The sequence below is a fragment of the Cicer arietinum genome, chromosome 6, assembly GCF_000331145.2.
Source record: "Cicer arietinum cultivar CDC Frontier isolate Library 1 chromosome 6, Cicar.CDCFrontier_v2.0, whole genome shotgun sequence".
NCBI classification, from domain to species: Eukaryota; Viridiplantae; Streptophyta; class Magnoliopsida; order Fabales; family Fabaceae; genus Cicer; species Cicer arietinum.
The window spans coordinates 58091410-58119050 of record NC_021165.2 but is presented as its reverse complement, the minus strand read 5'-3'; the positions used below and the strand labels follow the sequence as shown (position 1 = coordinate 58119050).

At 30.0% G+C, this 27641-nt stretch overlaps 2 protein-coding genes across 5 annotated transcripts; both read right to left on the bottom strand.

Moving 5' to 3' along the window:
• Positions 1 to 5775: 5775 nt before the first annotated feature.
• Positions 5776 to 6596, bottom strand: LOC101508692 (putative cell wall protein). Its single transcript, XM_004506501.4, has one exon. The coding sequence runs from the start codon at positions 6414 to 6416 to the stop codon at positions 6000 to 6002; it is 417 nt and encodes a 138-aa protein (XP_004506558.1). The 5' UTR covers positions 6417 to 6596; the 3' UTR covers positions 5776 to 5999.
• Positions 6597 to 22531: 15935 nt separating this feature from the next.
• On the bottom strand, positions 22532 to 27423 carry LOC101508380 (probable protein phosphatase 2C 52). Of its 4 annotated transcripts, none has more exons than XM_027335901.2 (6): positions 27248 to 27423; positions 25175 to 25721; positions 24708 to 25052; positions 24515 to 24632; positions 24193 to 24416; positions 22532 to 23183 (listed from the first exon to the last, which is right to left on the bottom strand). In XM_027335901.2, exons 2-6 carry the CDS (start codon positions 25436 to 25438, stop codon positions 22719 to 22721), a joined length of 1416 nt encoding a protein of 471 aa, XP_027191702.1. In that variant the 5' UTR covers positions 25439 to 25721; positions 27248 to 27423; the 3' UTR covers positions 22532 to 22718. The 4 variants fall into 4 exon arrangements, with proteins under 4 accessions (XP_027191702.1, XP_027191703.1, XP_027191704.1 ...); XM_027335902.2 differs by having other exon boundaries at positions 25175 to 25665; XM_027335903.2 differs by lacking the exon at positions 27248 to 27423 and adding an exon at positions 26185 to 26339 and having other exon boundaries at positions 25175 to 25665.
• Between the last annotated feature and the right edge of the window lie 218 nt (positions 27424 to 27641).

Below are 27641 nucleotides of genomic sequence, written 5' to 3'. Positions count from 1 at the left end.
TTCCTAGTCACTCTTGACTAATCAACAATCATAACTGAAATTTGAGTCTCTCTTAAACTCATAAACAAGACTATAGAAAGTTAATAAATAGGATTCGTATTTTGTATATGTTCACATAACTTGACTTTGATGAAACAAATATTCACACTCGTGTAAACTTTAACTTTAATGATCTATGGGTGTGTTTGATGAACTTTTAGTCAATCTTCTACACTTTTGTGATAAGTGAGTTATATCTTGATGTAAATCCTTAAATCCTCAAGTTATGAGCTCTTCTATATATATAATATGCGAGTGAGCTTCGATTAGTTTACATGACTATTCATGTGTTTCTTGGGTACAAGTACAATGTGTGACAACCTCTATATTAATGTGGGGGAGGGGAAAAAAAAAGGTGTGCCAAGTGCATATCTTTCCATACTAATAGTTCCTCTCTTTAGTGAATAGTGCAAGTACAATGTCGTTACCAATCTTTAAGTCACTTTTGTACTTTTCATATAAAAAATTTTATCTTGGAATTTACTAATGTTCATAAAGTTGGAGTTTGATTTTATTCAAGTTGAACTGTTGTTATCTTCTTGGACTTAAGTTCTAATTTATTCTTTTGATAACTTATTTATCATATCATATGAATTCTATAGCTTATCAAAGTGAATATTCTTCTTTGACTTAAATGATCTTGTGAGAGGCTTGGAGATTCCTCTTCTCAATTATTTTCGGTTCAATTAAGTAAGATTCTCTTTTTGAATTAATGTATGAACATGATATTTGTTTATTGAATTTATTTCTTTAAGTGTGAACGTATTGTCTTAAGTTCAAGACATAATATTATGATCTTTTAGTGCTGAATATTTTGAAGTCTATTATGAGAGTGTTTCTTGAATTTCACTTTGTTCTTTCCTACTTAATCTTGTATGATTTTTATGTCTTAATGAAGTCACTTAAAAACACACATTAGATGACATGGTGTATCAAAATCTCTTAATCATTAAGGTTTGTTATCATTTAAACTTCATAAGAGATTTTTCCTTAAAAGTGATCTTTAAAAATTGTACCATTTAGGAGAGCCATTTGCAAGCTCATCTGAGTTAACCTTGATGTAACTCAAACCAAGTTGATAAAAATTATTTTTCGTTTTTCAAACTTGTAAACCCTATAAATCCATCTAATAAGAATGTTAGTTCAAATAGTTATCGATGAGTTGGTGATCAATTAACTTTATAAATAAGTACAAGTTTATAAATACAATTAAGGGAAGGAGAAGAAATGATCATAAGAAAGTTTATGGAAATCGGCTGAAGTGAAAATGAAACATTTTCATACCTGCCTAACACACAATTGTGTTTTGATTGGTCCTCAATCAAAATTTGATCCTTAGAGAGGGTATTACACAATTGGGTGCCACTTTCCAAGCAATAGGGTGCAAATCAATTAAAATACAGTATTTAGAGACTAATAGTTGGCTTAGACTGATCTTGGTTAGAAAATGTCTTCACAAATGCGTAGAATATTACTTGAAAATGTGTAGAGGAACACACACAATTTCTTTTTCTTTTAATCCAACAAACCCTAATTATAACCATATTTTAAACCCCGCTTCTATGTTAACAATTCATCGTATAATTACACATCATTAGACTCAAATGATGCTTAGAAAATAGGGATGTTAAATTCAAAACAAATTAACCTAATTTGGTAAGCAAGGTTTACAAGGGTGTGGAACATGTTGCTTGCATGTTTGTTAGAGGCAAGATATAGTGGACGGTCTCAACTTGGCAAATTGTAGAGGGGTTGTAGTGCATGTGATCTTTAACTAGTTATTTGTTGAGATTTTTTTGTATTTATTTTTTTGTACATATATTGCCTCTACTTTAAATGTTCATACAATAAAAATTATAATTTGTGACAGGTTAAGCATCTATTTAAATTTAAAAAAAAATAGTTTTATTATTATTTCATTAATTTTTTAAATCATTTGTTACATACATAAATTTAAATTTTATTTTTGTAATTAATTTAAATGTAATTATGTATTATAAAATTTAATCAAAATTATATTAAATTTAAAATCACAATTTTCACTTGATTAACGATCCTTATGTTATTAGTTATATCTAACATTGTACTTATTTATTTTGAAAGGAAAATATAATATTAATATTTTTTTATAGATTAATGTTTACTTATTTTTAACACGAGGGACTAATGTTTGATTACAACTTAACAAAATATATATATATATATATATAATAATGCTACACTAATTTAATATGCTTTCACCTATAGACAAAACATAATACATAAGAATCAATGTTTTACATGAAAAAAGTAAGTAAATATATTCTGCCAAAAAAATTAAGTAAACATATAATGTTCGAGAAGGAATATTTGACTTAAAGGTTCTATTTTTTAAAAGTTTTTGATACAATAATTTTTATGATTTGATGATAAATATTTTTAAAAATATCAACAAATTATTTTATGTATGAATTTTTTATATTCTGAATTAAAATTGAAATAATTAATTATGTCTACATTTATAATTAATTGACAGTTTAATACACATACTTACATTATCAACGTCTCAAAATTATAAATTTCAATTAAATAAGAACGCTACACTAAAACTCTTTTAAATTTTGATAACTTTATGATAAAAATTAATATAACAAAAAAAAGTACATTTACATTAATAAATTTAAAATTAATATATAAAGAAGATTTGAGTTTAACGAGAAGATTTGGATCCAACAAAAAAGAATACACTCCTATGGCGTACTAAATCAAAATTAGAATATCCTATTTAGAAGAGATGTCTATGTTTAATGAATTACAGTATCTCAAATATAATTATTTTTTGTAAAAAAAGATATATAAGAAACAAAAAATAATACCTACAACTAATATATTTCATAATATATATATAGAAAAATACACATTATTTTAATTATTGGTATTTACAGAAATTTCTATGACCAAATAGCTATCCATTTTTTAATGTTAATGAATATATTATTATTTTTTTGAAAATAATATATTATTACAAAGAAACATCATGAATCAAATATATTTTAATTTTAGATTATATATAAAAAATTATATTGACAATAGGATGTCCATGTTTAGCACAAGCTAAATACTAATACCACTAAATTTCAAAATTTTGTTTAAAAATTCAAAACAATTATAATTGAGTATTTCAAAATTTATTTTAATTACATTAAAGTTTTATTAAACGCCTTAAAAAATTTCCATCACAAAAAAATCCTTTAAAAACCTTTCAAATTTTTATTGAATACAATACCAAAATGACATGAATACGCAACAAATGGATTATAAAGTTGATAAACAAATTCATCTAAGCACATATTGGGTCTTTGAAAGCCCAAATACTTTGAGAAGTGCGATTTTAACGAATCTCTCTTCGCTCTTTCTCTAACTCAAACACGACTCTGCCTTCAATTCAAACCAATGGCGAAGCTTGAAGAAATGGACGAATCGGAGACCAAAACCAAGAAGAAGAGGAATCATGGCTCTACCAAACTCTTTATCTTCATTGATTACCTTTTCCTTTTAATTTTCCTTGGATTCCTCTTCTTCATTATCCTCAAGATTGTTGGCATTTGATTCCTCTTACCACGCAAAAACTTGAATCAGGTATCAAAATTGAATTTTTGCAAATTACTTAGATGCTATTGATGTTATATTTAATAGATTTTGGATATAGTATTGCTTAGATTATATCCCTTATCGCATTGTATTTGTATCTCGGATTTAATTTTATTTATTGTAATTGTACAAATTGTCATTGTTTTTTTATTGAAAATTGGATGTGCTTTAACTGTGATAAAATTAAACTAGTAGAAGATGATAACAACTTTGATAAATTGAATGACACAAAATTCAAACAAACTACCAGAAAATGTAATTATTACCTCAATATATTAATCTTTGCAGTTGAGTGTAGTGATACCTTTGGTTTATGCAAAAAAAGGAATGTCATTTTCCTTTTAAAACTTATATTTCTACATTTTACTCTGCAAAGTAATTGTGACACATGAATTTTTTGTAGGATGTTTGGTAGTGCCTGCCTCTAACAGGGAGATTTATTTTATTTTTTTTATCAAAGATAAATGTTAGTTAGTATTGTTAGAATTAATGCCTGAGGAGGAGATCGAATCGTCGACCCGAATAACTAACTCTCTATCCAACCACTAAGTCAACCTTATATCTCTACCAGAAAATTTTCAGCAATCATAAATCAGTTTTATTGCTCTTGGTTAAGGAAAGTTTGGTTATCTCTTTGGGAAGTTATGCTTCATTCAATGATTGTCATTATGTATAATTTTACTGATTTTTTACTTCCATGTTCTTATATTGAATGTCTTATTAGTAGTTTTCTTTTTGGGAGTTCCAATACTTCTTCCTCAACTCCTTTTTATTTTCACAGGATTTTCCATCTGGCATCCTATGGCAGATCTAATTCCAAACTGGAATTTTTTTGGTATTTCTCAGTTTCATTGAGATCCTAGCATGCAATACTTGAATATGGAGGATTCTTTCTACATATGTTTAAATTAATTTTTACATAGTTACAGCACTTAAGTATTGTAAAAGTTATGTAATTCTGTTTAATATAATTTACATCACATGACATGAGATATATCATATATGTACCTCTTAAGGGTACTGAAGTGTTGCCTCTTGAATATATCATTGTTCTGTGTTGAGAAATTTCTGTTCTAGAATGCCAAAAAATTTCTCAATTGAATATTTCATTTTAATGTGACATTTCAATTTTTATTCAGGTCCAATAAAAATATGTAAACATGCCTTTTTTACTAGGATGAATTTTTGCTGTGATTACAACTAAAATTCATAGCAAAGTATAAAGATTGATTACAGAGATTCAAATTGATGGTGACAGAAGAGTAATTGGACTTAATTTTTGGTTAGAGGAAAGTTGTCCTTTTGAAATGCTGATATTTTTGGTCTATTATATAAAAAGGACAACATACTTAATAGTGCACCTGGTCTCAATGTAGGGAGGGGGGCCTCACACACAAACATGTTTAGATTCACCTATTTTATATTCTATGTTAAAAATCAAAATTTCTTAAAAAATGTTATGAAAAAGGTGATTGTTTTTTTCTTTCTAAAATTAACTGATTGTGTAATGTGGTGTTCTGGAAAGCATGATGTGAAATGTTGAGGAAAATTGAAGAATTTGTTGTACTCTATCATTTGTTTGATTCAAACTGTGAAATTGAAGGGTGAGTCTGAGATATGCTTTCCACGTCAAGAGAATCCCTGTCCTTGTTGATAACAAATTGTGTCATTGTCGATGTTAACATTTTGTTAGTGTAATTCATTACTTAAATGCAAATTCTGCATTAATTAATTGGATAAAATTATCATTATTCATGTTAATTATTTGACCATGTGCTGATTGGCCCCATAAAAATAAATATAGTACATCTGTAGTTGTGTTTTATAGTAACCTTTATTCCTGCTTTTATAGATGCAATCATTTGAGAGTAAATTTTCATTTTGAAAGGCTTCAAATGATATCCATGTCAATGAACCCAGATCTTCTATATCTAACTTTACAATGCAGGTTTGTAAACTGTTAGATTATGAGAGAAGAAAATTTCTCTTTTAATCTAATGGTTACGATCGGCTCCACCATAAAACCAATTGTATAAGATCAATTTGCAAGACAATGTAGAATACTTACTAACCATTGAATTACTTTTAAGGACTCACAATCAGTAATTACTTTGAAGAACAGTTAAACTCAAATATCATTAAATCAGGTGGAAAAGCTTATAAAAACAAAATCAGATGGAAAACATTAAACAAGATAATAGTGTGTGTATATCTAGTAGTAGCACACTTATTTTAACAGCTAGAAAGCAGTAAAAAAGATCTTAATAACTACCACAAAGCTCACAAACCCACAAAATAGGTCTAGCTACTGCAGTCATGCATGAGTGAACTCATGGACGAACTGCTGGTGGAACTATACCACCGGCACCACCACTGCCAGGAATTGGAACCTCAAAGCCAGGGTTTGGAACAAATGTGTCGTCGCCACCAGGAACATAACTACGACCTGTGGATCCTGATCCCGATCCTGAACCTGTGGATCCTGAACCTACTCCCGATCCTCCGGTGCCACCAACAAATGGGCTAGGTTTAAGTCCAAACTTTGGTGGAAATCCAATATGTCCAATGCCTGGAATATGCTTTTTACCAAGATGCTTTTTGAGCCAATAAAACTTAGCATCTTCAAAGTCCTGGTTGTTGGAGTTCTTAGCAATGCTGCGTGCAGCAACTGCTTGCAATGTTGTGACAAGGAGGATATTGAAGATGAGAAGAAGTGCAAAGAAAGAGTAATTAGCTCTATGAGCCATTTTTCAGATAACAACTAAAAGGAGGATGTTATAATTTGCTAGTGATATCTTTTAGCTTGTGAATTGTGTGTTGAATCCACAAGGGAGTGAATGCATTATATAGTAATTCTAGTTCTACAGAATTGAGTGAACATTGGCGGTGAGTAAAGTGTGCTATGATCCACCAGTTGCATGGAGTCATATTCATTTGCAAGTTTTTTCAATCATTAGTTATATTACTTGCTACTCTTGGCAGACATTCACCAATGTTATAGCGGCTACTAAATGACCATTTATTATGCACCGTAATTGGTAGAAAACATTCAAATGTTATCACTTTTAGTTTACATTCATTCTATATGTTTTTTTGCTACCTAACTACATAGTATACGGTTATGTCAGAAAACTGCCTAGTATAAGGTTTCCTTAGCATTTGTAAAAAAAATGTCTTTTAACCAGCATAAAAAAATTATAAAGTTTGTTATTACAACCTTCATCCTAAATATAGGATCACATAGACAAAATTACAAAAATTAATAAAGTTATTAGTTGTAATAAATTTTTTGACAATCGATATTATATATTTATTTTTGAAGAGAGAAAATTAATTAATATTTATATAAAATTATTTTGAACTGATTTCAAGTATTTTACATACTACCTGTCAACCTTTTAGCAATTCTACTCTCATACTAATTTTATATTAAATAATATTTTACTAAATAAATTACAAGAATCTAAAATAAATTAAAACAAAAATGAAATATATAAATAACTTTTAATCAATCAATTAATTTTCAATTAAACACCAATAAAAACTTAGACTATAAAATGTTTGTCATTTTTGACAGATGTTCAACTCATATATTATTTTTTGGTTTAAAAATATAAATCATTTATTTTATTCAGGATCAATTGTAATTGAATCAAATATTTTATGTCATAATTATCTAAATATCATAATTTAAATAAAGTTTTAACTTTTAACCTTCATAATATGATTATTAAGTTTGTGATGTTGTGTTTTTAAGTTTTAATTCAATTGACAAATATTGATATTTTTAGGTTGGACGTCTTGTTCTGGATTCGAAATCGAGACCTCATAGTTATGTAAATTAATTATGATGAAATTTACCATCTCTTCTAAGAATAAAAAAAAAGTTTGTAATGTTGATTTTTTTATGAATAATTATCATTTAAATTATTAATTATTATATTTTATTCAATTATAAACTTTATCTAAAATATCTCACATAATTTGTGTAAATTTTTTATCTTTAGTATTTGAAAGTTTAATTAAAATTTTTTTTTTAACATTACAATAACAATCATAAATACACACAATATGTTTTTTCAATCATTATAAATGATTTATAATAATAATAATAATTTAATTTTTTAATGTTATTTGTATTGTATATTTTTATTGACTCAATTTAATAATAATTTTTATTTTAATATATATATATATATATAATTTATAAAAATAAAATTGAATTTCTATTTAATTGTTTTACTTGTTATTATAACAATATTCAAATTTTATAATTTATATATAAGTAATTGTTTTTCTACTATATGCAACACATGGATTCAACGACGCTAATTAATACTATTCTTCCTCTATCTCAATGATTTTTATATTTAACCATTTCATACAGATTTATAAAGTATGATAAATGAAAGAGAGCAAAAAATTTTTTTTATCAATCTATCTTAATAAATCATAGATTTATTTCAATTGTCATAAATGCAAAGTGGAGAGATAATAAAATAAAAGTGATATATATAATATTAATTAGAAAGTAAAATTGATTAAAAAAAAAAAGAAACTAAAATTTCATTGAAAATAAAAAACTTTAGTTATTTTGAGATATTTTTTTTGTTATAAATACGACAATTATTATGAGATTTCGGAAATAGTATTTATTATTTTTTCGTTTGTTGTAAAAAAAATGTAAATTAATAAAGAATATATAAGTAAAAAAAGAATTATACCAATCAAAATTTAAAGCGAAATCTTAAAAAATAAAAAGAATTATAAAAATTATTTTACATTTAGAGCCGGAGATATTATTGTTTTTTAAAAAATGCAATTATTTCAATGACTTAGCAGACCTTTCTTAACTATAAAATAAATATATTTTTTAATAATTTAAAATTATGAGTACTCCTTATAGATTCCCTAAGTCTTGTATGAAAGGTGGCACATAACTTCACACCTCCCGTAAATAGATACATTAAATGTGTCTTAATAGGACTGTTTAATTTACTTATTAAGAATTCATGATTCATACTCATATTAAGCACAACCGAACGCCATGCGTATAAAAAGTACAAGTGCCTACAAGTACTCTTCTTTTTTTAGAGGCAAAATATTATATTATTAAAAACCACAAGATGTGAATTATAGAACCAACTTTAAGATAATACCTATCATGCAAGACTCTACTAACATACTCTAAAGAACTATAACAATGAAAATGTCATCAATTATTGTATTAACCTTAAACACCTACGAAGAACTGTATACCATTGACTAAATCTATAATGAAAATTACATTTTTTTTACAACCATCACCACGACGATAATTGTATATGATCCAACATAATAGTATAATATATTTGTGTATTTTCAAATAATACGCAATTTTGAATTTTCCAAAATCCTTTGATATGATGAATCAACCCACAAAAAGATTGAGAAGAAGGGATTACGTAGCTAATGCCCAATCATTTTAAAATTAAATATCATAAGCTACCAAAAAAATACACTCACAAAACAAATGAATAAGGGATTCTTCTATCACACAAGATGCTACCCATAGAGTAAGCTCAAAATTTGTAATTCCACGTCTAGCTAAATTAACTTTTGTCGGTATGCGATTCATCCTAAATCTCTAAGCAAAAATTGACACCTTCAACGGTACCATCTTGTTCTCCACAATGTTGAGCTGAAACAATTGAGCATTATGAATATTCTTATATAGCATGTTGTATGCATCTTTTACCGAATACTCATTTCCGTCTATTAGACTCCACACCCAACTTTCTGATTTGTAAACCTGCAATGAAAAATTTTCTAACGCATAAATACATTTCGACAAAAATTCCTCTTTCAACATAAAAAGATTTCTCCTCCACAACCACCCATCACCAGTCATCCCTAATCCGCCTCTAAACATATCAACCACCGACATATTTTTATAAATGGCCAAGTTGAACATACAATTAAATTTGACACATTGAACTTCCCCTTCCACTCAATGATCTTTTCAAAATATAGTATGACGACCATCACCCACTTCCATAAACAAATTTCTTTTGAGTCAATCTACCTGATCACTCATTGAATCAATAATATATCTCTCCACCAAATATATTCTTTACCTCTTCTCATACAACTATCCAAGGACCCTAGTCTATATTTATGTGAAAGAACCTTAAATCACATTTCATCGTTATCCGCCTTCATCCTCCAACACCATTTTTGTAAAAGAGCATAATTAAACAAGTGACAGTTCCTCATCCCCTAGCCCCTCGACTCTCGTGGTTGAGATACTAAATCTCATTTGACCCAATGTATTTTACGAGCCTCCTCACTTCCCCCACAAAAAAAGAAATTTAAAAACTCTTTCAATGCGAGATATCATACTTGTCGGAGCCTTAAAGAAAGAAAAATAGTAAACCGGCAAAGCAGACAAGGAAGCTTGGAAAAGAATGAGGCGATCTCTCGTCGACAAACTACGAATCTTCCAACAAAATAATTTTGCACGGATTTGATCAATCACTGGATTCCAAAATGATAACCTTCTTGGATTTCTTCCAATTGGCAAACCAGAATAATTAAGTGGATTCTAACTCACTTTACAATTAATTGTTTTAGCTGCTTCTTCCAACCAAGACGGATTAAAATTGACACCCACAAGAGAGCTTTTATGAAATGAGTAATTATGGGACAGTTAATTATGAGTTTTTTGTAATTTATACGACATATTAGTTAATTATGGGATGAAATGAGTAATTTTCTATTTATTAATTTTTAATATTTTACACCAAACAAAATAAAAATATTAAACTCATAATATAAATATTTATAACTTTATTATAATATTAAAACCCCGAATTATAACGTTAAATTCTGATTTTAATGTGCCTCAAAAATGTATTTATGATTTGAATGAAAGAATAAAAAAGAGGATTAGTTTAAATTCTAAAGATATCAAGGATTATTTTTTACAATGACCAGTTATTTATTAATGTTTACTACAAAATATATATTTGTTTACTGTCATGCTCATGATCATCATTTTCATAAGTCGAGCACAACCATGTTTTCACATTTCAATTTATTCTTCTGTCATCGTGTGCTTTTCTATTCTTCATTTCTACTTCTCACCATCCCATATCACTTAAAAGAAAGAACAAATAAATGACTTTTTTTTAAAATTATTAATCAAGACTTTTTAGGTGAGTAATATATATAAGAAAATAAAATTAAAAAATTTTCAAAAAACATCATTTTATATTTTTTATGAAAAAAAAAACTGCTCCCTAAAATTGGTTCAACCACACTTTTTGATCCTTTTTTCATCGATTTTGTAGTAGATCTTATGAGATACAATTTCGATTCTCAATTCAACTGAACGGACCAATTGACCCGGTCCAATTTTAGATACCTAAGGTACAACCATTTTAAGGCTTGTGTACCATCCACTCTCCACCTTAACCTCCAACCTCAAATAAAATACCATTTTTCCCTTTTTAACTATGTATAAAAATCTCAAAAAAATTTACCACTCAATTATTCACCACCTCTTTCGAAACTTACAGAATATACCCTACTATTCCAAATTTTACAAATATTCGAAATATAAAAAAAGTGAGTTTTTTAAAAATTTTCTAAACCTATTTTTTCATATTTGATAAAAAATTTCGAAGCTTTTGATCTACTTGAAAGTTTCGAAACATAATTTTTCAGATTTATTCAAAACTTTCGAACCTTTTGATCAAATTGAAATTTTCGAAACATATTTTTTCAGTTTTGATCAAAACTTTCGAACTTTTTGATTAACTTGAAATTTTTGAAACACTTTTTTTTTTCCAGATTTTCGAAAGTTTCTATCAATTAGAAACTTTCGAAGCATAAAATTCTAGATATCATCAAAAAATTCGAAACTTTGAAATGTTCGAAACAATAACATCTTTGAAAGTTTCAAAAAGTTCAAAACTTTCGAAAGTTTCAATTTAGATGAAATTTTCGAAATATAGTTAAATATTTAAAAAATAATAAATTTTTGTATTTTAAATATTGTATTTATAATATTATTATTAATTAAATTTAGTATACTTTTTGAAATCAGGTATGAGTATAGTTGAGGTTCCTGCTACAATAACGACTATATATTCTACAGAAAAATTCACCACCGATCAAATATTATTTCTGATAATTAATTTTAGAAGTTTTTAATGTATAGACATATATTGATGTTTTATTTCAAAACATACTTTATAGATATTTCTCCCTCGAGAAGCTGTATTTGAATAGGCAAAAAATATTGAAAAATAAAATTTTAATTGTTACCATTTGATTCGATAAAGCAAGCAGAAAGAGAGGAAGAAAAGACAAATTAATTTTGGTAAATAAAATGAGTTGGTCTCTCTACGCCACCTTTCTACAAATGCAATAGTCGAGTAAGTTGAAGAGAAATGTATCAGCTCAGATTCTCGAATCTAATGTTGTACATCATCTAGTACAGGAACTTCAGCAAACTTCTTCAGTTTCAAACTATGTGTAACACCTTTAACGAGTCACGATCCTATTAGTAATTAAAGAACATAACAATAAAGACTTATTCTTATTTAAATAAACAATTAATTAAATATAATGAAAAAATATACTAATATAATAAATACTTAGTCTTAATTAAAAAATTAATTAATTAAAATATACCTCTCCTTCCTATATCCTACGAGGCTCTTCGATGTTATGATCAGCCTCATCGCCATCTTGGTCAACCTCATCAACATCCTAATGCATCTGCTCTGCTTCAGCATATTGCTCCTCAGCCTGCTCTGTCTGTGCAGGCTCAGATGCATCCTCCTCCATATCTGCAAGCTCAGTGTCATCATCCTGAACATCTTGTCTATGACGACGATGACGAGGTGGACGCTATACTTCATTTCGTCATATGTGTGATGTTGTAGGTGGAATTCTCTCTGCTCTATCACCACTATCACCTCTCATAACACCTCGGACAATAGTGCGAATAATTTTCCCAAATGCATCTCTAGTTCTATGCATTGCAATATATCAATAATTAAAAAAATGAAGGAAAAAAAATGAAAAAAAGTAGAAGAAATTTTTTTTTTTGAAACTTTTCATCAACACCAAACTTTCGAAACTATTTTGAAACTTTCCATCAATGTCAAACTTTACAATGGCAAAGTTTATTTTTAAAGTTTTGAGCAATGGCAAAGTTTCGAAAGTTTTGATTAGGTCAATTTTGAAGGTTTGGAGCAATGCCAAAGTTTTGGGTAGGTCAATTTCGAAAGTTTCAAGCAATGAAAAAGTTTCGAAAGTTTGAAAAAGCTAGAAAAAAAAATGTGTTTCGAAAGTTTCATATTGTTAGAAACTTTCAAAATTCTAGAAAAACTGTGTTTTGAAAATTTCAAAATTTTTTAGAATTATATACTTATGGGTGTCAAAGGTTTTAAATTTTCGAAGCTTTGCAACGTTCAAAATTCTGGATTCCGAAGAATTGATAGTTTTGAATGAAAGTAGTTAAAAAAAGGATGATAATTTTTTTTTTTTTTTGAGGTTTTTATAGATAAGATAAAGGATCAAATGTTATTTTCACTTGGGATGGGGGTGGAAGGTTAAGGCGGAGGTGAATGGTACAAAAATCCCACACTAAAGGTATGAAATATCCACACTAACCACTGAAGTAGCTAAAATATCACTAGAAGGGGGGTTGAATAGAGATATTGGAGTTTTTAAATTTTCTTTTGAATATGTATCCTCTACGAGAGGATGAAGATAATAGTATGGTAATTTAAAATCTTTAATAAACAGTTAAATATAGAGAAGATAATATAGAGAATGACACACCAAGATTTATACTGGTTCACTCAATGAAAGCTACGTCTAGTCCTCACAAACTTGTGAGTTTTTACTATGGCTCAAAATTGTTTGTCCTTTTTTTCAGACCTCTTTACAATGTGTATGTTCCTAGCCTCACCAAGTTTACAATTCCTTTTTCTTTCTGATTACAAATGTTACCAAGTGTAGAACAACTTGGAAAGTACAAAATAAAAGATTGATGATGAAAGTATGATATTTCTCTTTACAATAACTCTCTAAGAGGATATTCTAAAAGATATAGTTTAGGACTATGTAAAAAGAGGATGAGATTAATCTTTTTAGCTTTGAGAAAAATATTCTTTGTAAGTAGTTGTTGTTATATTGACCTGAAGAAATCACTTCCTTATATAGAGTTCATGAACCTCTTTCCCATGAACAAAAGGACTTTGATGACCATTGGACCTTTGAGTGATTGTCCAAGGTTCTTGGTATGATTTACAAAAATGTCATCCAGTTGTCCTTGACAATATGACCTCAAGAGGATGAGTTTGCAGTTCATCCTATGATTGGAGGTTCAACCTCCCTTGAAAGTCGTACATGAGCTGTCATTGTCGAGTTTGCTTTTCCAGTCTTTTAGGGTCAGTCTTTTCAGGTTAGGTGATACCTTTTTCTTTTTGACTTTTCCCTAGGTAGGAGGATGAATATGCAACTCCTTATCATCCTCTTATCGTTAGCTTCTGACTTTTATCCTCCTTTTCTTGAATTGTTTCACTCATAACTGATTGTCCTTAAATTTATCTTCTTCTTATTTTGACAAGGATTCATTTCTTCCGAGATACTGTATATTCATTAAATGGTTCTTCCTCTTTGGTGATTCATCCTCTTGAACGCTTATCCTCCAATTTACACAACATGTTGAATTAAATCAACTTCTTCTTCTTTTTATCAAAATGATGAGAAACCTATTTCTTGATTTGAATACATTCACGAGCACAGATTAGACATTTAACATATCATAATCATTAAATAATTTTGTTATCATTAAACCTATTTAAGAGAGATTTTGTCTCAACAATCTACCCCTTTTTGATGATGACAAAATTCATTAGATTATGATTTTAATTATAAAAAAATTTATGAGAAAAAAATGTTTATGCTCCCCCTAAATCATGAGTAATATTTTTTAAAATTACTCCCCCGAACATATGCCAAAGTTTTGAAATAAAAGACTTGAACCATAAAGTGACTTCATATTAATGAGACTGATATTAAAAAATGGTGGTTCAAAATACATGAATATTAACAAGCATAAACAAGAGGATTGAAAAAAAAGGTTTCAAAAAGTATCCTCTTTGAACAAAAGTTGACAATAGAATGATCATAATCTTTCTTCCCCTGAATTTGTCAAACATCAAAAAACAAAATAAGTCATGCCTCTATTTGGACAAGGAAGAGTCATCAGAGGAGGACGAGGTTGAAGGTCGAGGGAGGTCCGATAGATGAGGTTGAACTGGAAGTATAGAAGGATGGTATCCTGGGTTAATGGGGTTGATAAGATGGTTGGTGACCTACCCCAAGAGGATGGTAAATGATCAGAGTTTTGGAGTGATGAAAGTGGTTTGGATGATTGATCAAAGAATTTGAAGGATTTTGTAGCCGTTAAAAAAGAGAGGGATGAGTTATTAGGAAATTATTAGGGGTTAGTGTAGGTTTGTAGTTCCAAGAGAAAAGTAGTCGTTTTGCATTTAATGCTCATTGGAAAAAGATGTATAGGAGATAGAGAGATAGAGAGATATAGAGAGAGAGAGAGAGAGAGAGAGAGAGAGAGAGAGATAAACAGCAGCGAGAAACAGGCAACATAGGTCTTTTCACTTTCTATCTTTTTGGTTCATCCTCATATTTGAAGGAGGATGTTGTTTTAAAATCTCAAACATAAGGAGGACGGAAAAAACAAACAAAAAATAAAAAAATAAAAAATGGAAAATAAGAGAATAAATTTTTTTTTAACCAATTTTATTTAGAGATTGATGCATGGGTAACAACAAATAGTTTTTTCTAAAAAAAAAAATCAATCCTCCTGAAGAGGTTGGACATATAACCGTTGGAGAAGGAGGAGGTAGTAGGCGATTATGATTGGCTAGGCTGACGTGGAGGTGGCAGTCATGGCACGCACCCATGATGTAGCCGTTGCGCATTTATGACTGACGAAAGGTGAGGCGGAGGCATGTTGTCAGCAGCGGGAAACACGCGCATGTATCAAGGAGTGGTTTCCAAAGTTGACTTTTGGTTTAACCACGGAGGAGGATGGATATTGATTAGAGTTGTTCATCCTCTAATATTTAGAGGAGGATGTTATGACTTTTAGTCATATGAGTTCTACAGTTTTAAACAAATTTTAATTTTCATACATTAAATGCAAATTAAACAATAAATATTTACATCTATTTAATGCAATGAGACAATTTTTGACATATTGATGATTGAGAGTTTTTCCAAAATCTGTTCAAAACGATCCTTCTAAAGAGGTTTGGTAAAAATATCAGCTAATTGATTTTCAGTTTCAATGCAAAATTAATTGAATATCCCCCTTTTGAACATGATCTCGTATGAAATGATGTTTAATTTCAATATGCTTAGATCTAGAATGTTGCATGGGATTTTTTGAACGATTAATAGCACTAATATTATCATAGATGATAGGTATTTTGGTGTACCTTAGCGAATAATCTTCAAGTTGATTTTTTACCCATAGTATCTGAGAACAACATTGTGCAACTGATACATATTTAGCTTGTGTGGTTGATAGGGCAATGGTGCTTTGTTTCTTGCATGACCAACTTATGAGAGATTTTCCAAGAAATTGACAAGTTCCACTTGTACTTTTTCTTTCCACTTTATCTCCTGCATAGTCAGCATCGCAGTATGTTGTGAGATGAATGTCTTGACACTTTTTATACCATAAACCCAGATCTGTTGAGCCAACAAGATATCTGAGAATTCTTTTTACAGCTGTGAGGTGTGATTCTTTTTGTGAGGATTGAAATTTGGCACATAAACCAACTGCAAATACTATGTCAGGTCTGCTAGTTGTTAAGTATAGTAATGATCCAATCATTCATCTGTACTCCTTTTCTGATATGGGAGTTCCTTCATCATCTTTGTGTAATATTGAGGGTGGATGCATAGGAGTTCCAATAATTTTTGTTGACATCATGTTGTATTTTTTGAGCAGATCTTTGGTGTATTTCTCTTGAGAAATGAAGATGTCAATTTTTAATTGTTTGATTTGTAAACCAAGGAAAAATTTCAGTTATCCCATCATGCTCATTTCGAATTCACTTTGCATGAGGTTAGAGAAATCTTCACACATACTTTCATTTGTAGACCCAAATATTATATCATCAACATATATCTGAACAATTAGTAAATCCTCTTTAAGAGTTTTCTTGAAGAGTGTTGTACCCATCTGTCCTCTTGAGAAGCCATTGTCTTTTAAAAATGAACTCAACCTCTCATACCAAGCTCGAGTAGCTTTCTTTAAACCGTAAAGAGCTTTAGATAGTTTGAATACATGATTAGGTTTCTTTTTGTTCACAAAGCCAGGAGGTTGGTGAACCTATACCTCCTCATTTAAGAAATCATTCGAAAAGGCACTGTTAACATCCATTTGGAAGACTTTGATACCTTTATGAGTGGCATAGGCCAAAAGTATTCTGATGGCCTCAAGTCTAGCAACATGAGCAAATATTTCATAGTAATCAATTCGCTCTTGTTGGTTGTAACCTTGTGCCACTAGTCTTGCTTTATTTCTGATGACTTCTCCATCGTCATTTAATTTATTTTTAAAGGTCCATTTAGTTCCAATGATGGATTTATCTAGAGGATTGGGAATAAGATCCCATACTTTGTTTCTTTCAAATTGTGATAATTCCTCCATCATAGCGTTCACCCACGATTCGTCAATTATTGTTTGATCAATTGTTTTTGGTTCAACTTGAGATATCATAGCCATAACATTTAAGTTTCCTCTTAATGATTGTCTGGTCCTGACTCCATCTTCTGTATTTCCAATAATTTGGTCAGGAGGATGATGGGTTACTATCCTCCATCCTCTTAGAGGTTACTAAGAGGTTGGGTCAGGATTGTCCTCTTCATTAGGACCGTGAGTTCTAGAGGATGAATGTTCATTTTCTTCATACTTATCCAAATTATCTAAACACAAGTAATCAAATTCATCAAAAGTAACATGCATGGACTCCTCCACATTTTGAGTCCTAAGATTATATATTCTATAACCTTTTGACGATAAAAAGATACTTTTATCAGATTTTAGATCAAACTTTCCTAAATGATCTTTATTGTTTAGAATGTAACAATAACAACCAAATATATGAAAGTAAGATATATTTTGTTTTCTACCTTTCCTTAATTCATATGGAGTTTTGTTAAAAAATTTCCTGATGGATACACGGTTTGAAACATAGCATGTTGTGTTGATGACTTCAGCCCAAAAATATTTTTCAATGTTGGCTTCATTTAAAATTGTTCTAGCCATTTCTTGTAGAATTCTATTTTTTCTTTCAACAACTCCATTTTGTTGAGGAGTTCTTGGACAAGAAAAATTGTGGGATGTCCCATTTTCATCAAAAAAATGTTTAAAAGATTCATTTTCAAATTCACCCCATGGTCACTTCTCACATAGATAACATTTGTTTTTTTTTTTCACTTTGAATCATTTTACAAAAACATTGAAATGCTTCAAAGGCTTCATCTTTATGTTTTAAAAATAGAACCCAAGTAAATCGTGAGTAATCATCAATAATCACAAAGTCATATCTTTTTGCACTAAGACTTGGAGTTTGGATAGGATCAAAGAGGTCAATACGAAAGAGTTCGAGAGGATGATTTGTTGAAACAATTGTTTTGATTTAAATCTGTTTTTAACTTGATTTCCTTTGGAACAAGCTTCACATATTTTGTCTTTCTCAAAATTAATTTTTGGAAGACCTTTCACTAATTCTAATTTAGATAATTTAGAAATAGTGTTTAAACCTGTGTGACCAGCCCTTTTGTGTCAAATCCATTTATCATTTTCACTAGCCATAAAACAAGATTCAATAGGCAAATCATCCAGATATAATTCATATAAATTATTGTTCTTAACTCCTGAAAAAAATATTTTACCAGAGGATGAATATTTAACCTCACATAAAGTGGGTTTGAAAATTACTTCAAATCCACTATCACATAGCTGACTAATACTCAACAAGTTATGTTTTAAATCATCCACATATTGAACATTTTCAATCTTGACAGAATTATTTTTTCCAATAATACATGTTCCTTTAATTTGAGCTTTGTCATTATTTCCAAATGTGACATATCCTCCATCCTTTATTACCAAGGAAATAAAGCACTTATCCCCTATCATATGTCTTGAGCATCCACTATCTAAGAACCAATGCTTTCTTTTGTTGCTCGGAGGATGTACCTGTGTTAGAGTTTAAAAGTGACTTAGGTACCCATATAGAATTGGGTCATTGTTGGTTAGTTTTTCCTTTTGTAAGTATTTTCTTTTTTGTGATAGCAAGTAGAGTCATGGTGCCCATGCTTACCACAAAATGAACATCCCTTCTTGATTTTGTCAGCTCTTTTCTTGGCATGACAGTTTTTGACATTATGTCCATATTTTTTACAATAAGTACACTTTGGTCTATCCTCCTATTTTTGAGGTAGAAAAATTTTTTTGTATACTTTTTGCTTTTGAGAGCTTTTGAATCCAATACCAACCTTGTCAAAAATTCCTGATTGAGATCCCATAATTTTTTGAAAAGTCTCAGTGGATTTGACAAAATTGGAAATGTCCTTTTTAAGTTCTTCAACCTCTAATTTTAAATTCTTATTTTCTGTATCCTCTTTTGGAGGATGAATATTGACATTGCTTTTGTTCAAAAAGTTTTGTTGCTCAGACAATTTCTTATGAGATAGCTGCAAGTCCAAAATGATTTTTTTGATATTTATCATTCTTAGCTTGAAGTTCCTCATTAAGTTTCTTTATCTCATAAAGTTGATTTTTAAGAAAACCACATTTATGAGATAGAGTGTTTGAGTCATTCAATAAGTTGTCAAATTCTATTTCTCGTTCTTCACATGTAGGACAAGGTTCTGAGATGATTACCTCTTCAATATCTGAATTTGCCATGAGACAAAGATTTGCTTCCTCTTTTTCATGTTTGGAGGATGAATCATCATTGTCGTCCCATGTAGCCATCATAGATTTGTTTTTGTAGGGAAATCTTCTTGGGTTTCTTTTGTTTAGAGGACATTCAGTTTTGTAATGTCCTGAGGCAACCTCCCTTGAAAGTCGTACATGAGTTGTCATTGTCTAGTTTGTTTTTCCAGTCTTTTAGGGTCAGTCTTTTCAGGTTAGATGACACCTTTTTCTTTTTGACTTTTCCCTAGGTAGAAGGATGAATATGCAACTGCTTATCATCCTCTTATCGTTAGCTTCTGAATTTTATCCTCCTTTTCTTGAATTGTTTCACTCATAACTGTTTGTCCCTAAATTTATCTTCTTCTTATTTTGATAAGGATTCATTTCTTCTGAGATACTGTATATTCATTAAATGGTTCATCCTTTTTGGTGGTTCATCGTCTTGAATGTCTATCCTCTAGTTTACACAACATGTTGAATTAAATCAACTTCTTCTTCTTTTTATCAAAATGACGAGAAACCTATTTCTTAATTTGAATACACTTAAGAGCACATATTAGACATTTAACATAATCATAATCATTAAATAGTTTTGTTATCATTAAAACTATTTAAGAGAAATTTTGTCTCAACAACCACTTTATAGAATACGTCATTCAACTCGATACTTTTTTAACTGAAACCACCTCCAATTTTATTGAAACTAATAAAATATTGATTGACAAGTACTACTCTCTCCCACAATAATTGACTCATTTATAAAAAATATTTGACTCATTAAGAATGACTCATTACAATTTTCAATGTAATATTTTCTATTTTTTTTTTCTTTCTTAATATACCTTTTACATTAATGATAAATAGTAAATTGTCTAATACTTGATAAGAATAGTTTAATAAAAATACTATTATATATGTCTTACACTTTTTATAATACATGTGAAATAATCAAATAAATCAATTATTATGTGACATAAGGAGTAAGATATTATAAAGCTTTAAAGATGATAATAAAATATTGACAAAATACATGTTGTAGTCCTTTAAGTTACACGAAAATATCAATTGATCATTTAATTTTTTATATATCAAATTCGTCATTTATGTTTGTAAAAGTTATAATGTTAAACTATTTCTAACTTTATTTCAATTATTTTTAGTTAGAAATTTTTATAATAAAAGTATGAGTTTTGTTTGTTTTTTGGCCAAATACTATAAGTTTTGTTATAAATCATATAAAAACAACATAATAAATTTTCATGTGATTTCATGGCATAGATTGAGATAATGTTGCATTTAATTTCAAGAACACTAAAATCTATCTCACTTAAATTATCTCTTTAATTATTTTTATAAAATTTGATTGATGACTGTTTAGGGATGAAAATAGGCTAGGCCGTTCGTTAGGGGCCTATGGTCTGGCCTACTTATGGTCTGACCTATTTAATAAAAAGGCTAGGCTCAATTTGTTTTTAAAGCCTATTTATTTAAATATGTCAGGTTTAGGCTTATAAAAAAAGCCTATTAGGCCTGACAGACCGGCCTATGTATATTTTATTATTTATTAATATTATTTATTATTATTATATTAATAATGTTATTTCCTATTTTAAATTCTATCAATTAGGCAATCACTCATTGAGCATTCCATATTCAGTAGTTGTTTCATATTCGATTCCATATTTGATAGTCATTCCATATTCGGTAGCCGTTTTAGTCAATCACTCAGTAGTTGTTCCATATTTGTTTAAGAGGTAATAATGAGTGCATTTATTTCAGAAAAAAAAAATCTATTATTTAATACAAAAAATTAATTTTTAGGGTTTAAAGTATGTTTGTTTCATATTTTTTTTAAATTATTTTAAGTAGGCTTTTAAATATGCTTTCAGACCAAACTTTTAAAAAGGTTAGTTCATACCGAAAAAAAAGCCTATGATAAGGCTTAGGCCTAAAAAATAAATCTTAGGTCAGACTCAGCCTTTCAAAGTCTGGTCTGGTCTAACCTATTCTCACCCCTACTTATGTTATGATTATTGCAATTAAAACCACTTAAAAATTACATGAGTTTATTAAAAAATCAGGAGAATTATAAATTTAAGTTTATCTGATTTAAAATTAGAATCATTAGTGTAAATATTTATTAAAATAAAAGACGAATAAGAAACTAACTTGTTAAAAAAAATATAGAACACTATATTTTATTTTAACGTGGACGAGATGTATTTTGCCTAAAATATTTTACTTGTTCTTGTAAATATAAAATATATTCTAAAAAATAATGAAACTTGGATGCCATTATCTCAACAAAGTTTTCTCCAATATTTACTTTATAATTTACATAGAATAGTTAACTAAGCGAAGCCAATTATGACTGAAATTGATTATACCCTGGAAACGTTCCTCTTACGTTAGTCTCTTCCTGTTTCAACCTCAATGCATCTTTTTTTTCCCCTATTGTGATGATTGATCTTAGTTCACTGTTCAAACCTTTAATCATATCTCTCTATGTTGTTGTTTCAATAATTGATTGACACTAATTGAATAATTAGCTTTAGCCAGTGAAATCAAATGTCATAGATGTAGTGTTACTTAAGCAAAGATGACATGCAGAGACATATTACAATAATAAATGACATTTCAACTGTGTTTGCACCTTAACTATCAATCATCTATTGACAATGTCATAGTTTTAGAATTTTGGATTATTGTTAAACTTTTTTTTTACTATTTGGTATTTTCACACATGATTTGCTTTAATCATCTTAGCTTAGGACACATTGAGTGATAATCGGATTGCTTAAGCATATAACTAGAGATTTGATATCTAGCACCAAAACAAGTTATTAACGCAACACCTTGCATTAAGCCGAAATCAATTACATTTTGAGACCCTAATCAAACATTAGTTTTCTACAAGTAAATTAGGCAATCAAGATGATACCACTTCCACCAAAAATTTCTTTCTTGAATTGATTGTTGTGCAAGGTACTACTACAATAAACAGTTACCTCATGAAAAAACAAATTCAAGAGTTTGACCTTTCCTCAGAAAATCTAGGAAGTTGGACGAGTGAGTTTACGCGGGTGACCCCTTCTAAACCTGACCAGTTTTGATCATCAGCTGATGCTGTTACATCTTCAACATCAACAGACACTGCTCCATTAATCTCATTTTCTTCGGATGATCTTACCGTAAAGTTCCTTTGCAAAGACGGCTCAGACTTTTGTCCATCGTCTGACTCAATTGGATTCCCTGAATGGTTGCTCTGAATGGTGGCAGAAGAGAAACCTTGTTCTTCATAATCTGATTCTGAGTCCATTTTACCATCCAAAAATAAGCACACTACAGCACAGTCGTCCATCTTCGAAGTTGGGTATTTGAGTTTCCATTCCCGAGCAGCAGAATTTACCACAATCCTTGCTGCTGATGATCGTGTTGGTGCTGAGGATACTATCTCAACCACCTCCTCATTGCTTAAAACATCCCAAACCTGGAAAAATGCCAAGATAATCAGTTACCATCAGTGAAGGATGGAAGCTTTAGGATAAAATTCTAACTGTAGTTAGTTCAGAGGAGAGGAGTAGCATAATTGGAAAAATAACCCAAAGTCTATCCTCCATAAGTTATTTACAAATTAATTATATGTCATGCTCAATTATTCAATTCCTGCAGTAAAGTCATACATTGACATGGTTTTAAAAAGGGACCACGACTGCAATCTAAATAGCCACATCAAGATTTTTGGAAATCTCCACAACCATGATTGAGACCACATCTGAATGTGATTCTCTGCCATATCAAAAATCTCGATGCAACCGTGATTTAAATAAAACCTTGGACATGGGGAAGCTAGGCAATTAATAACATTGTGCCCTGTCAATCTCACCCAGTGGCCAGTAATGAGATATATTGCTCTTGCAGATTGCAAAATGTCCATTTTTCTTATATTTGTAGGCTAGTCAAAGTGAAACTAAGTCTAAATATCTTATTGACTATTATTTTTTCCATGGATTGTACAACCAAATCCTAGTTACTTGAAAACTCTGATGCCTTTCCCGCAGACCTAAATTATATATATCTAAAGTTGCCAAAAGGCTAGCTAACAAAATTTTTATGCTGCCAATTTACAAACAAGACAAGTTATTAGTTCTGTAAAATTGTTGAGCACACTATTCTACTTCTACTCAATGGCTGGTTCTAAAAGCCACTCAGTTTCCTTCCTATCAACATATGTTTAATGCTATGCCACAATTCATTACTGTTAACATTTGTCTACACTGATTGCATTTTCTTATTTCAATATAAGAGCTTTGTCTTGGTAAGATGATTTCCTTATGGCAGTCACAAGCAACAATTCCCTACTAACCAAGAGAAACTAACTTCAAAATTGCAGCTCACATATGTTGAATTTCTTATTCATACAGAAAAATAAAAAATAAAAATTCAAAATAACAAAAACTAACAGCTAACAAAATAGATTTGAGATTGAAAATGTTTACCCCGTCAGAGGCAAGAACAATGAATTGATCTCTGTCAGTAAGCAGCCGGTGAGAAAATTCAGGTATAGAAATCACACCATACTCCTTCAAGCAGAAATCTCCAAATGCTCTGGCCATTGCTAATCCCGGTGCATCATCAAAAGGCAACCAAACCCTAGGCACTTCCGGCTCATCTTGCAACGCGAACACCCTCCCCTTGCACTGCTTGATTCTTTCCGCTTCTCCTATAAGAATTTCCATCCAAATTGGGAATTCAGTTAGCATCAAGAGAAAATCATACCTTCATCAACGAGAGAATAAATGTTAACGACATATGACGCACTTGGCAAATCAGGCTTCAAATCAACAGTCAACTGAACTGCCACCATGGCATCATTGCTGTCTTTGGATCCCATAATTGCTCGCGAATCCCCGATATATCCCATGAACAGATTTAAACCCTGGTAAGATATGAAATTAATAAAACTGCAAAGAGAATAGAAAACAAGAGTGTACATGCTTCTCCATCTTAGTACCTGCTTCACTATAGTCACAGCTGTGCTCCCACTACAGAAGCAGTCTACATTTGGATGAGACCGAAGCTCTTTGTCCATGGCCTTGTATGTTTTCATGAAAGCTTCTCTCCAAGTCGAATTCAGTTTATCCTCAGCAGAACAATCCTTCTCAGAGTCTCCACCATCCCGTTTTATGTTCTGTTTGAAACAAGCTTTACCTGACCTATTTTGCTTTGATTCACTAGAATGCAAAAATGAAAGCAATTTTACAGGTAAAGTATCCCTCACTTTCCGTGCAACAAGATGACCATGTGGACCATGGCCATCAAAGACACCACAAAAGACCGTATCTTCAGACATGAAATCCTACACAAAAACAGATCCAAACTTCCAAAGTAAGATGTCAATATCTAAACTTTACTATGTCTTTATCGAATCATTTATAAGAATCACATATTGCATATCCCGAATAAGATGAACATACTTACTTCCCACACAACCATGGCATCCTGATTAATGCCCTTGCGGCCTTGCTGCGTAAATATGCAAGAACCTCGACTCTTTCCGTTTGTGAAAATCCTGCTAGGTAAGGATGATAAATGTTGTAACGAAATAACATGGTCAGAGAATGTTCTCCTTGCTCTCTTTTTCCCACAGAACCCAATTTCTAAGCAAGATGGAGTAGTGACCATCTCTCCATTACTCCCGCTGCTACAAGTACTTCGACTACTCGTTGAAACACAACAACCCATTTGATGGGGGTGAGTTTTAAATGCTTCCCTTTCAACTATAGATCTCAAGTTCACATCAATTGCTGATATTGCAAGTTTGGTCAACTCAGCAAAACAATTTTGACTCCAAATATTCTCTCAGGTCAAAATATAAGTCACTTTACAACTCATTGTAGAAAAATGGGCTCTTTCAACACTAGTCAAACGGAAAATCGGGTAGAAGCTATTTGAATGGATAATGAAACCAGCTGAACACAAGAAAACAGGTGACTGCGATAGTTAATGTATGATGATCTCACAAACTCTAGCCAATACAACATGCATAAAACAATTAAAAAAAAAAATTAGGCAAAACAAGTTATATGAATAGAAAAATTCCCAAACATGTGAACAAGGAATAGAATATACTAAAAAAACTCTGATAATTGATACAGTCCAAATGGAGTGTTTGAAATAATTTAATCCTGAAACCGTGCATTAAAAACTAAACCAAAACAAGGACCATAGTTTGTTTCTTTCCTTTTCAATAAACATAGATCCTTAAGAAGATCAAATAAATATCAAACCAAGTGATCTCCAATTTGCACCTTAATAGCTTCTCTCTCTTAAATTCAAAACTAACCCAAACCAAAAAATAAATTATAGAAACAAAAAACAAACAAACAAACAAGAAGAAAAGATGAATAACATGATTCTTTTTGTCAAAAATAAACTTTTGGGATAAAAGAATAAGACTGTCCGTTGAAATTTATTATATCCTTGCTTACCTCTATAACCATGTAGAACAATATAATTTGGTAAATGAAGTAATGCACCGTTTCAGATTTCAGAGAGAGTAAAGCAAGAAAATCAGTACAAAACTCCAAAAAAAAAAAATAGACTAGTTTCCCACTACAAAGAAATACGAGAAGAGATAAAGTGAAAAGAAAAACACCCCAAAAAGCAGAAAAAGACGAAAGAGACCGTGATCTCGTCAAACAGAGAATCAAAGGTAGACCAAAAGAGTACCTACGAAATCAAGTAAATGTCACATTATACAGCAACTATCATAACAAAATATTATTAAAAAGAATATAAAGCAATAGTTAATAGTTAATTAACAAATAATCAAGTAAATTATCATAGTGAAATTGACAGCCAAAAAACCCATATATAAAAAAAATAATAATAAAAGCAACTTAGTAGAAACAAGAAATATTAACAACAAAGTAACAAAATTGAAAACCATTTGCAAAAAATGAGGTTGACACTTATGGTTGAAAAAACCTCAACCTTGTTGTGACTTGAGTTCAAGTCTGAAATTCTTAAATTCTCGTGAAGTTGATGATTCTTTTGAATTTTCTCCTTGAGTGGGAGTTTCATAATCTAAATTTAAAAATTAAAAAAAAAAACTGAAAAACCTATGAAGGATAGTATGGACACAACACTGACACAATTGAGAAAATTAATTAATTGAACTACCAATGATGGCACGGGACACAACACTAATATGTCGACATTGTTAATAATTTTAAAAAAATTAATTAAATTTAATCAATGTGTGCTACAAAGCTAAAATCAATAACAAAAAAGATTTGAGAAGGCAAAACCTAAAATAAAATAGGAGAAAAATCCAAACAAACAAATTTATAAGAAAGCATAGAAACTTAGTTGTATATACATAAGCAAATAGTAGTAACTTATTGGCATTAAATTTGATCATACTTTTCCACTGAGTGTAAGATGAAGGTAGTTGAAGCCGTGCAAGTGTGCAATAAATCAAAGAAAAAAGTGATAAATATTTACATTTGAAAAGTGTGAAAACGGAAGTAAAAGTAAGAGATTGATTACCTTTAGTTAGAATGCAGAAAAATGAGGTTGAGGAGAGTGAGTGGAAGAAGAGAAAGGGAATGAATTGGAGAAGAGGTTTGAGTATTAATAAGGAAAAGTGGTGTGGATGGATGGGGATGGGGAAGGTGGTAGTGGTGCATTCATTGCAAAAGCAAAAAAAAAGAAAAATATAGAGCAAAAGTAGGGATGAGGTCAAATAGACACATATAGTGAGGGACTGACCTTTGTTAAATAGCAAATTAATTACTCTATCTATCCATTTACTACATTAATACAATTAAAGCATCTTAAAGTCATTGTTATTTTCCTTTTTTTTTAGTGATGTGTGTGGCACTTTTTTATGTAAAAAAATTTAAGATGAAGAGATAGTATTTACTTTAAAAAGTAAAAAAGA

What these genes read in the sequence shown, in the direction of transcription:
- LOC101508692 (XM_004506501.4), bottom strand. Translation starts at nt 6,416, where the DNA reads ATGGCTCATAGAGCTAATTACTCTTTCTTTGCACTTCTTCTCATCTTC.
- LOC101508380 (XM_027335901.2), bottom strand. Translation starts at nt 25,438, where the DNA reads ATGGGTTGTTGTGTTTCAACGAGTAGTCGAAGTACTTGTAGCAGCGGG. An exon ending in ATGCCATGGTTGTGTGGGAA is followed by an intron (nt 25,053 to 25,174) that starts GTAAGTATGTTC and finishes GTTTTTGTGTAG; the next exon opens with GATTTCATGTCTGAAGATAC. An exon ending in TTGTTCTTGCCTCTGACGGG is followed by an intron (nt 23,184 to 24,192) that starts GTAAACATTTTC and finishes GCATTTTTCCAG; the next exon opens with GTTTGGGATGTTTTAAGCAA.